The sequence below is a fragment of the Piliocolobus tephrosceles genome, chromosome 18 (genome assembly GCF_002776525.5).
Source record: "Piliocolobus tephrosceles isolate RC106 chromosome 18, ASM277652v3, whole genome shotgun sequence".
In the NCBI taxonomy this organism is placed as follows: domain Eukaryota; kingdom Metazoa; phylum Chordata; class Mammalia; order Primates; family Cercopithecidae; genus Piliocolobus; species Piliocolobus tephrosceles.
Genome location: NC_045451.1, coordinates 992,312 through 1,004,668, shown reverse-complemented (window position 1 = coordinate 1,004,668; position 12,357 = coordinate 992,312). Strand labels below are relative to the sequence as shown.

Below are 12,357 nucleotides of genomic sequence, written 5' to 3'. Positions count from 1 at the left end.
ACTCTCCTCCTGCTGTACAGTGCCATTCTTAAAAGGCCCACGGTTAGGGACCTCTGCTTTAAATTATCTCTAGATGATTTATAGTACTTAATACGATGGAAATGCTATCTACATAGTTATACAGTATTTTTTTATTTTTGTTTTCTTATTTTTTATTTTCATTTTTTTCCTGAATATTTTCTCTCAATGCTTGGTTGAATCCCCATCTGTGGAACCCGTGGATACAGAGGGCCAACTGTAGTTATATTACACATAATTATTGGATATGATTCATATGGTTAAAAAATTTAAGAGGGAAAAGTGAATAGAAGTAAAAGCATTACAAAAGAAAAAGTTTAGATCAATGTAGGAAGAAAAACATCTGGTCCGACGTGGAGATCCTCAGGGCTGCTGGTGGTGTGGAGAGTGACTGAAGGTGCGGGCTGCATGTGGGGGGAGCTGGTGGTATGGAGAGTGACTGAAGGTGCAGGCTGCATGCGCGGGGAGCTGGTGGTGTGGAGTGACTGAAGGTGCGGGCTTCACGTGGGGGGAGCTGGTGGTGGGGAGAATGACTGAAGGTGCAGGCTGCATGTTGGGTGAGTGCATTCAGAGTGCTCTCATCTGCCTTGTCCCTGACCATATGAGTGCTGTGCGCAGGACACCTGTGTCTGTGTTAAGGGAGTTTGTTCTCAAGTGCTCTCATCTGCCTACTTCCATGACTGTGTGGGTAAAAAGAGCTCAGGTCATACACAGGAAGGGAGAAATTGGAAACCCAGGAACAAATATCAGAGGAAACCAACTGAAAACAAATAATAAAATGCAGACGTACATTCTAATGGTCTAAATACAGCAATCAAGAGACAGAATAGATAAAAAACACACCAAAAACCCAAGATGCATCTCTATGTTGTTTACACAAAAGTCTCTTCAAATATGGTGACATAGATAGGATGAAAGTAAAAGGATAGAAAAATATATACAATGTAAAATTAAACAAAAGTACTAGGAGCTATATTAATGTCCAAGAAAGTGTACTTCAGAGTGAAGAAAATTACTACATACAAAAAGAGATATTGTATAACAATAATAGGATTAATCCATCAGGAAGATACAGTGATCCTAAAGTGGTACTCACCAAACAACAGATCCATAAAATTCGTGAATCAACAACTGTCAGAGCTGAAAAAAGTAGACAAGTCCAGTTACAAGTGGATACTTCAGCACCACCCTTCAGGCATTGGATAGAAGTAGTGGACAGACGCTCTGCAGGGATGTGGAAGATTTGCATAGGACCAACCAGCAGGAGTTGTCTAGCATGCATAGACCACTGTTCCTGTCAGTAGGAGAGAACACATTTATTTCAAGTGTCTATAGAACATTCACCAAGATAAGACATATTCTGTACCATAAACCTCAACAAATTGAAAAGAATTGAAATCACACAGTGTGTTCTCTCACTATAATAGAATTCTTAAAAATCAGTAACAAAGGCAACAGGAAAACTCTAAAACATGTGGAAAGTAAACAGCACACTTTGAATTAATTTATAGGATAGATAGTAAGTCTCAAGGAAACAATACATACAGCTGAATAAAAATGAAAATTCTGCATTCTGGAATAAGTGGGATGCATGTAAGGGCAGTGCTGGGATCAACTGTAGCATGAAACTCCTATGTGGAAATAAGCAGAGGTCTTGGGTCAGTAATCTAAATCCCTACTGCAAGAAACTAGGAGAAGACAGCAAAGTTAAACCAAGGCAAGCAGAAGGAAGGCAATAATAAAGATACAAGTAGAAGTCAGTAAAATGGAAAATAGGAAGACAAGACAGAAAATCAATGAATACAAAAGCTGGTTCTTCTAAATAAGTTAATAAAATTGATAAACCTCTAGCAAGCAAGACTGATCAAAATAAAAAGAATAATGTCACAAATCACCAGTATCAGTAATGAAATAGAGGCTTTCACTATAGGTCCTGCAGCCATTAAAAAGACAGTTACGAAATACTACAAACACCTTGATGCTCATAAATAGAAGAAATGGACAAATTCTTCTGAAACCATAAAGTATAAGAATTCAGTCAAAATGAAATAGATAGTATGAATAGTCCTGTAGACAGTAAAGAAGCTGAATTAGTAATTTAAAGCTCTAGGAAGGAAATATCTAGGTCCAGGAGAATTCCTTAAAACCATTAAAGAAGACTTAGCATCAGCTTCACACAGTTGTTTTCGGACAATAATTGAGAATGCTGCACTACCCAACTCATTTTATGAGGTCAGGAATGTCTTTATCTCAACACCAGGAAAAAAACTGTACAATAAAAGAAAACTACAGCCCAATTGATATCAGCAATATGTAAAGAAGAGTAATACATCACATCCCAGTACAGGTTGTTCCAGGTATGTAAATGTGGTTCAGCATTCTAAAATCAAGCAATGTAATTTACCCTATCAACAGAATAAGGAAAAATCACACAATCAGTTGTTGCAGGAAGGTCGTTTGACTTCACCCAACACTCATTCATGATAAAAACTTTGAGCAGGTTGGATTAGAAGGGGAATAACCATATCTTGTTTAAAAAGAATCTACAAAAAAACCTGTAGTCAACATCCTACTTAATGGTGTAGGACTGAATGCTGCCTCTCTGAGACTGGGGACAAGACAAGGATGTTTGCCGTTACTACTCTTATTCAGTGGCACTTCTAGTCTGTAAGGCAAGAAAATAAAAGAGGGATTAGAAAAGAAATAAAAATGTCTCAATTTGCAGATGATATAACTATGTATACATGTATATAGATACATATTCATATATGTTGAAAATCCCAACGGATCTATAGAAAATCTGGAACTAGTGAGCTCAACACGGTGTTGGGTTATAAGATCGATGCACAAATATGAACCTCATTTTTATATAATAGCAATGAACATGTGGGCACAGAAATTAAAAATGCAGTACTCTTACAGTCATTCTGTGAAAATGAAATCTATGCTGAAATTTACAATGTGTTGATAAAAGTAATTTAAGGAAACATGTAAATAGACCCGTCTCTTTTCGATTGGAACATTCTACATTTCAGTTTTCCCAAAATTGTTCTGTATGCTTAATACCATTCCTATAAAAATCTCAGCAGGGTTTTTTTTTTCTTCTTATTTTTAAAGACATAGATAATCTGATTCTAAAATTAATTCGGAAAGGCACAGGTTGTAGAATAGCTAAACCAACTTTGACAAGGCAAATAAAGTGGGAGGAATCATCCTTCTTGATGTTAAGGCATATTACATGGTTACATTAGTCAACATAGTGTGGAAGGAGGATAGAAACAAAAGTTAACAAAATATTATAGGGAAACCAGAATTAGACAAAGGTGAAAATGATTCAGTGGAGAAAAGGTAGCCTTCTCAAATGGGACTGGGCATCCAGAGGCTAAAAAAGGCCATGGACTCAATGTAAAATGTGAAACTGCAAAACTTTTAGAAAAAAAAATATTTAGAATCTAGGGCGTGGAAAATATTTCTTAGAATTGACACCACAAGGACAATGTGTAAAAGGAAAACTCGATAAATTGCATATCATTAAAATTAAAACTGTGTGCCTTGTGAAAAACCATGTGAATACAAGGAAAATCTACAGATGGAGAAAATATTTGTAAACCATATATTTGACGAAGATTTCTATCTAGAATATATAAAAACTCCTAAAACTTAACATTAAAAAAAAATTGAAATTAGAAAATGGGCAAAAGATTTCAAGAGACATTATGACAAAGATTTACAGATAGAAAATAAGCACATGGGCCAGGCACCGTGGCTCACGCCTATAATCCCAGCACTTTGGAAGGCCGAAGGGGGCGGATCACGAGGTCAAGAGATTGAGACCATCTTCGCCAACATGGTGAAACCCTGTCTCTACTGAAAATACAAAAAAATAGTTGGATGTGGTGGTGGGCGTCTATAGTCCCAGCTGCTTGGGAGGCTGAGGCAGGAGAATCACTAGAACCCGGGAGGTGGAGGTTGCAGTGAACCAAGATTGCGCCACTGCACTCCAGCCTGGTGACAGACGAGACTCTATCTCAAAAAAAAATAAAAATAAAAATAAATAAATAAATAAATAAAAATAAACACATGAACAGGAATTCAACATCATTAGTCATCAGGAAATGCAAATTAAAACACAATGAAATATCAGTATGCATCTATCAGAACAGCTAAAATGAAAAAATGGTGACAGTACCAAATATTGGAAACAATGTGAAGAATCGGATCACTTGTATATTGCTTGTGAAAATACGAATAATACAGTTATTCTGGGAAATCACCGGATTGTTTCTTTAAAAAAACTGTGTAGCCATCATACTACCCAACAGTTGCACTCCTGGATCTTTATCAGAGAAATGTTAAATTATGTTGATAAAAAAACCTGTGCAGGAATGTCTGTATCTACATTATTCACAGTAGCTCAATTCCAGAAAGTCTATATATCCCAGGTGGGTGACTGGTCAGAGAAGCAGCTGTGTGTTCATGCTGCGGCATGCGGTGTTAGGAGAACACAGGGCTCCTTGCTCTTGTGGTGCCCCTAGTCCTGAGGGGAAGGAAAAAGAAACAAAAGTGTCCAGTAATTGTTTGAAATTATCTAGTTTGTTTATCAGTGCTCCATAGAAAATAAGACAGAATAAGGACATAGAGAGTCTGAATATGAAATTTAAAAAAAAATACTTTTAAGGGCCGGGCATGATGACTCATACCTGTAATCCCAGCACTTTGGGAGGCCAAGGCAAGAGGATCACATAAAGCTAGGAATTTGAGACCAGCCTGGACAACATAGACCAAAGTTTAATTAGCTAGGCACAGTGGCACATATCTGCTGTCCTAGCTACTTGGGAGGCTTAGTTGGGCCTGGGAATTCAAGGCTGCCATGAAACGTGATCATTGTTGAAACATACTAGAGACCAAAGTAAATGTAAAGACATTTCATGCTCATGGTTAGAAGTATGTATTGTTCAAAAGGTGGTGTTCCCTAAATTGATCTATAGATTCAGCGTTAATCCCTCTCAAAATCCCAGTTGATGTCTTTGCAGAAATTGACAAGCTGATTCTGAAATTCACATGGACATTGAAGGGACCCAGAATGGCCAAAACAATTTTGAAAAAGATAGACAAACTTGGAATATTTGTACTTCACTATTTCAAAACTTAATACAGATTTACAGTAATCAGCATTTGCAGGAGCTAGCATTACATTGAGGATCCAGAAGTAAACTCTGAAATTTATGGTTAATTGATTTTTGGCAAGAGTGCCTAGAAAATTTACCGAGGTGGGAGTGTGTTTGGATAGGCGCTTTTTTGGCCCCATGTTCTTTATGAGATACATCCATGTTGTTGTGTGTAGTTGTTACCCACCCATTTTGGGGTTATATAGTATGGTTTTTATCTGTTTTCCTGTTGATGGGTTTTTAGGTTACATGTAAGTTTTGCCTATCATGAAGGATACTTTTGTGTCATATTTGACTATACTTCTTGGTGCACACATCCACACATTGCTGTTGCAGGTGTGCCTAGGAGTGGAGCTGCTGTGTTTTGGGTTACGCAGTTCCACTGTGGTAGACCCTGCACGTGGTTTTGCAAAGTGGTGTACCAAATTCTGCTTCAGTCAGCAGTGCCTTGGCATGTTTGCCGGCATGTGCATTTTCAGCCTTTTAAAGTTAGCGTTTCTGATATGTATGTAGAAGTGTCTTTTTTTTTTTTTTAAGTTCTGGGGTACATGTGCAGAACGTGCAGGTTTGTTACATAGGTATAAACGTGTCATGGTGGTTTGCTGCACCCATCAACCCGTCATCTACATTAGGTATTTCTCCTGATGCTATTCCTCTCCTAGACCCAGAGTGAGCAGGCAACCTACAGAATGGGAGAAAATTTTTGCGATCTGTGCATCTGACAGAGGGCCAATATCCAAAATCTACCAAGAATTTAAACAAATTTACAAGAAAAAAAACAACCCCATCAAAAAGTGGGCGAAGGATATGAACAGACACTTCTCAAAAGAAGACATTTATGCAGCCAACAAACATGAAAAAAACCTCATCATCACTGGTCGTTAGAGAAAAGCAAATCAAAACCACAATGAGATACCATCTCACGCCCGTTAGAATAGTGATCATTAAAAAGTCAGGAAACAACAGATGCTGGAGAGGATGTGGAGAAATAGGAACACTTCTACACTGTTGGTGTGGGAGTGTAAATCAGTAGAAGTGGTTTTAATGCCTATTTCTATGAAGTCTAATAAGATTCAGTACTTTTTCATATGATTTTATGTGTGTCTGTCATGTGACAAGCCTGCTAAAATCCCTTGGAATTTCTCTTCTGAGTTATATTTTCTTTTCTTATCAGTTTGTGGACTTTTGTGTGTTCTGGTTTGGAGTCTTTTGTTAGTTATATATGCGTTGCAGTTATCTTCCTCTTCTTTCCTGGTAGGCTGTATTGAACAGAAATTCTTAAATTTAATGAAGTCTGCTATTAATCTTTTCATTTAAGGTTAGTTTTTTAAGACAATTTTTGTTGATGGTCTTTATAAGCATCTTTACCTCTCAAAAAGTCATGAAAATATTCTTGTCATGTTTGGTGACTGACAATTCAGCGGGGAAAGAATTATTTTTTTTTTCTTTTAGGCATTTTATTGTTTTGTCTTTCAGATTTAGAACTGTAATTCTAGGTAGATTTTTGTGTTTACATTGAAGTCGAGGTCAGGTATCATCTCTCATCATCCCCTGACGGTCCTGGGTTTTCTCAGTGCTATTGATTGAAAACACAATTATTTCCTCACTGATGGGCAGTTTCATCCCTATATATATGGACCTATTTTTGGACATACGGTTTTGTATTGGTATAATCATCTATCTTGGTGTAATCCCATCTTTTCTTAACTACTCTAGTTTAATTTAGTTTTATTAGGTTGTACAGTTAATCCTCACATTTAATTTCTCTCAATAATATTTTACAGTTTTTTGTGTAGAGTTCTTGCACATCTTTTATTGGTTTCATTCTAATATTAGTTTTTTTCCTAGTGTTAGAAAGAAATAGCCCTATCCAATAACATAGCTTTGTTCAGCTTTAATGTGTTATGTGTTGACTGACAATCCATTTATTTACCAATTATTATCCATTTATTTACCATGGGTAGGTAAGTCTTTACTTAGGTCTCAAAAATCATACATAATTCATGAGATTATGTGAAGTATTCTTAGTACAGTTACATATTTTTTTCTTTAGACCGATATAGCTTTCCCAGTTGATAGAACATAATGATTAAATGTATGAATAGTGACTTGTAAAAGTTTGTATATGTCATAAAATATCTTTTGAGTTTTTCTGTGTCATGAAAGAATATCTCAAATCTGTGGGGTTTTGCTTGTTGGCTTGTTCAGTCATTGATTCACTCTTTCACATGTGTTAAGTGTTTTGGGTGTGGTGTGCTCTGTTTTGTGGGCATTGGAGGACCGCAGTCCTTGCTTTCCAGGGCCATTTCGTCTCATGGGGAGGACGTAGTTTTTTATAAGGCGATACCTGCTGTGTTACATGTACAGACTAACAGAGGCCACAGAAATGGCAATATTTAACGTTTTTTTCAGACATAAAGCTTTTTTTTTTTTTTTTGAGACAGGGTCTTGCTCTGCTGCCCAGGCTGAAGTGCAGTGGCATGAACATGCCTTACTGCAGCCTTGACCTTCCTGGTGCTCAAGCCATCCTCAACCCTCAGCCTCCCTAGTAGCTGAGACGGCAGGCATGCCACCACACCGGCTACTTTTTCAACTTTTTGTAGAGGTAGAGTTTTGCCATGTTGCCCTAGCTGGTCTCAAACTCCTGGGCTCAAGTGATCCTCCCATGTTGGCCTTCCAAAGTGCTGGGATTACAGGCGTGAGCCACCATGCCTGGCTGACATGAAGCCTTTTTTTTTTTAAATGGAGTCTCGCTCTGTCACCCAGGCTGGAGTGCAGTGGCGCGATCTCGGCTCACTGCAAGCTCCGTCTCCTGGGTTCACGCCATTCTCCTGTCTCAGACTCACGAGTAGCTGGGACTACAGGCACCCACCACCACGCCCGGCTAATTTTTTGCATTTTTTTAGTAGAGATGGGGTTTCACCATGTTGGCTAGGATGGTCTCGATCTCCTGACTTTCATGATCTGCCTGCCTCGGCCTCCCAAAGTGCTGGGATTACAGGCCTGAGCCACTGGACATGAAGCATTTTTAAAGTCACTACTACATACCAATATATGACTCACTCATGGGAAAAAAATCTTAGCATTTCAACTAAAATGTGAATTAAAATATCAATTTTTTATATACAAATTGTGTTATTTCAGCAGAATTTTAATTGTATTAGTTGTTTTCATAGCTATTTCTTCTTTGGAATGAAATTGTGTTAATTTATAAACCTGCATATAGATAATTAATCTTTTATAATGCTCTTTGCAGAATCAAAGAATTCCATCGGACATGGTGTTTCTTAGAACTTCAGAAAAAGCAGGTATTTTTACATTTAAAAAAACTTACCTAACTGTATATTATAATTGCAAAAACAAATTTACAAATATCTATACAAGCGAAAACTGTTTTCCTTACATTTTTAGTAGGCTGCAGCAATGAGGAATATTTCTGTAGAAATGGTATTTTACTTTAAATATAAACACATGAAACCTCTGAAAAAAGAGTCCACATTTTCATATGAAGCTGCTTTACAAAGAAAATACATGTACTCCAGTTACCTTGCTGATGATTTAGTATTTTCATAGTTTAATTTTCGTTTTAAAAGGTAAAAGTAAAAATTATCCTGTAAAAATTTTCTTTGAATAATATATTGAATTCATTAACACCTAAATTATATTTAATAGTCAATATTTAAAAGGGTGTTTGCTGTGAAATATATTTGTTTAAAAATAATCCTATCAGGACCTATGTATCCGATGAGTGTTTTCATTCAAATTCATACTGACATCTAATTAAATGATGATGTTACTTAAAATTTGATGGCTATTTTGCATTTGCAGTTTTATTCAGCAGTTCAGCAAATACTTGTTTACCACTTACTGTTAATATGTACCAGGCACTAATTGTTGCTTAAGATACAAACGGGAGCAACTTTTTTTTTTTTTTTGAGACAGAGTCTGGCTGTGTCACCCAGGCTGGAGTGCAGTGGCCGGATCTCAGCTCACTGCAAGCTCCGCCTCCCGGGTTTATGCCATTCTCCTGCCTCGGCCTCCCGAGTAGCTGGGACTACAGGCGCCCGCCACCTCGCCCGGCTAGCTTTTTGTATTTTTTAGTAGAGACGGTATTTCACCGGGTTAGCCAGGATGGTCTCGATCTCCTGACCTCGTGATCCGCCCGTCTCGGCCTCCCAAAGTGCTGGGATTACAGGCTTGAGCCACCGCGCCTGGCCTCGGGAGCAACTTTTACAGCGTGGATGGTCTCGGTGGAAGTGTATCCATGGACAGTGATAATCCTGATTGTGTAGGTGCTGGACTCAGAAATGTTTGGGGCTATGTGGGAACAGATAATTTTGCCTATTGAGTTGATGCAGACTTTGCAGAAAAAACGCTATTTGTATGACCTGAGCTTTCAAAAATATAAAGATGGAAAAGAGGTAATTGGATAGAAGCCTAGTGTGGCCAAATAGAAAAATTGTTGGAAATCGGGGAACCTGAGTTCGAATCACTTTGACCAGTTTCTAGTTATGTGACCTTGCCAGGTGGGCACACGTTTTCATCATCTGTGAAATGAGGGAGGTATATCAAGTAACATCCAGAGTTTCTTTCTGCCCTACATTCCTGACATTTTTTATAAATGAACAGTAGTTTTTATAGGAAGCGAGGCATGTTACTATTTTTATTAGAAACTCAGCATATATCTTATTTCTAGTGTGATAACGGTAGAAAGGACTGTTAGATTTCAGAGTTGTTGATTTAATTTTTCTCTATAAACATACTTTTAGAAGTGACATTTTTGTCATGAGAAAGAAGAAAAGTGTTTTCTCTTTCTACCAGTTGTTGTTACGATTATTTATATGTGAGATGAATTCTGCCATTAACAGGAGATCAGCTCTACCTAATAATCAAGTGACTTCTGTACACTTGATACGTTTATTTAATTATGTGTTGTTTCATGTGAGCTTTTATTTTCCCAACTGTGGCAGGGACTGGCTGGCTACTTTTCCAACCCATTTCTCTTTCCTGTTGGAAAGACGGCTGGACTGCCTTTCCTGCCCAGTTAGCTGGTCCCATGTCACTGAACTCTGGCCAAAGGAGGAGAGCCAAAAGTCTGTATGCCACATCTAGCCCTGCAGCTAACCTCTCCTGCAGGCTCCTGCTCATCTCTTGCCCCTTGCTGGTTAGATGGCCATGACTAGGGCAGTCGTGGAAACTGCTTCTTAAAGATGCCAAAGCTTCCATCAGCCTGGTGTCCTGAATGAATGTGTGGAACAGAGCCCCTCCCCTTCCGTTACCAAATGGACTGTATATGAAAGAGAAGTAAACTCCTATCGTTAAGCAGTTCCATTTGCAAGGTTAATCTTTTATGCTGGCTGGTGTTTCCTTAACTGATTTCTCATCCTAATTGCTCTTCATTCTGGAAGCCTTCTTACTAATTCTCTTTGCAAGTGGCGTTATTTGCTTTTGAAATGTTAATGTTTATATTTTGAAGCCATCATTTGCCAATATTGGAGTAGAATGTGCTCTTTTTTCAAGTATTTCTGTTCTTCTTAACAATAGTGTAATAAGACCATTTAGGTGCTTTTACAGTCCAGTGGTTAGGCTGCCATCATAGTTTGGCACATGTGAATGACTCACCTCATAGTGTATTGCTTCACAGCACCGACGGCTGAGTGGGAGAACTCTGCAGGCCCTCCAGTCCCCAGAAAGGCTGAACTCCTCAACCACAGATGGAGGCCAGAATATATAACCCTTGATCACGGGCGTGTGGTCCTTCTGTGTGTTGCTGGATTTGATTTGCAACTGTTTTGTTAAGGCTTTTTTTGCATCTATTTTTAAAGGATGTATTGGACTGGGCACGTTGACTCACACCTGTAGTCCCAGCACTTTGGGAGGCCGAGGTGGGTGGATCACTTGAGGTCAGGAGTTCGAGACTAGCCTGGCCAACATGGCAAAACCCCATCTCTACTAAAATATGTGTGTGTGTATATATATGCAGAAATTAGCCAGTCGTGGTGACACAGGCATGTAATTCTAGCTACTCAGGACGCTGAAGCAGGAGAATCACTGGAACCTGGGAGGCAGAAGTTGCAGCGAGCCGAGTTTGCGCTACTACACTCCAGCCTGGGTGACGAGAGTGCAACTCTGTCTTCACAAACAAAAAAACATGTATTGACGTACAGTGTTTTTTTTTTTTTTTTCTTGTGTTATTTTTGTTTTGGTGTCAGGGTAATACTGGCCTCAGTGGAATGAGTTAAGAAGTGATCTTTCTTCTATTTTTTGGAAGAGTTTGTGAAGAATTATTAATTCTTTGTTAAGTGTTTGATAGAATTCACCCATGAAACCCTCTGGGACTGGACTCTGATTTTTAAAAAATTTCTAATTCAGTTTCTTTACTTGTTACAGGATTATTCAGATTATCTGTAGACCCAGTCAGTTTTGGTAGTTTGTGTCTTTTTCATAATTTGTCCACTTTATCTAGGTTATCCAATTTGTTGCCATGCAGTTGTTTTTAGGATCTCCTTACAGTCCTTTTTGTTTCTGTCATGTTGATAGTCATGTACCCTCCTTTGTTCCTGGTAACTCTTTTGAACTCCTCTCTTTTTTTCTTGGTCACTCTAGCTTAAAGGTTTGTCAATCTTATTGATCTTTTAAAATATCCAGCTTTTGGTTTTAATGATTTTTCATACTTGTTTTTCTGTTCTTTGTTTCATTTATTGGTTTCTGTTTTTATTGTTTTCTTCTTTCCGCTTGTTTTCTGTTCAGTTTAGTCTTCTTTTTGTAGTTTAAGGCGGAAAGTTAGATTATTTACTTGAGGGTCTTTTTTAGTACAGGTGTTTATAACTACAAATTTCCATCTAAGTCCTGCTTTTGCTGTATTTCATGAGATTTGGCCATACATCTCAAAATTAATTTCTAATTTCCCTTGTGATTTTTTCCTTGATACATTGCTTATTGATTTTTAGTTTTTATTTTTATTTTTTTTTGTAGAGATAGGGTCTTGTTTTGTAGAGACAGGCTGGAGTGCAGCGACATGATTGTAGTTCACTATGATGATCACTGTAACTTTGAACCCCTGGACTCAAGCAGTTCTCCTGCCTCGGCCTCCCAGGTAGCTAGCAGTACAGGCACACAACACCACATCTGGGTAATTTTTAAATTTTGTTGTAGCGACAGGCTGTGTCTG

General features: G+C 38.1%; 1 protein-coding gene across 5 annotated transcripts in view; it reads left to right on the top strand.

Annotated features, from left to right (window-relative positions):
• ATP9B (ATPase phospholipid transporting 9B (putative)) overlaps positions 1–12,357 on the top strand; it is a 268,072-nt gene that overhangs the window by 70,283 nt on the left and 185,432 nt on the right. For 4 of the 5 annotated variants that reach the window (XM_026455182.1, XM_026455183.2, XM_026455181.1 and 1 more), the window contains one exon: positions 8,443–8,494. The exons of the other annotated variant lie outside the window; for it this stretch is intronic. In XM_026455182.1, coding sequence (XP_026310967.1) covers positions 8,443–8,494 — 52 coding nt within the window. The remainder of the gene's footprint in view (positions 1–8,442; positions 8,495–12,357) is intronic. 5 annotated transcript variants of the gene reach the window in all.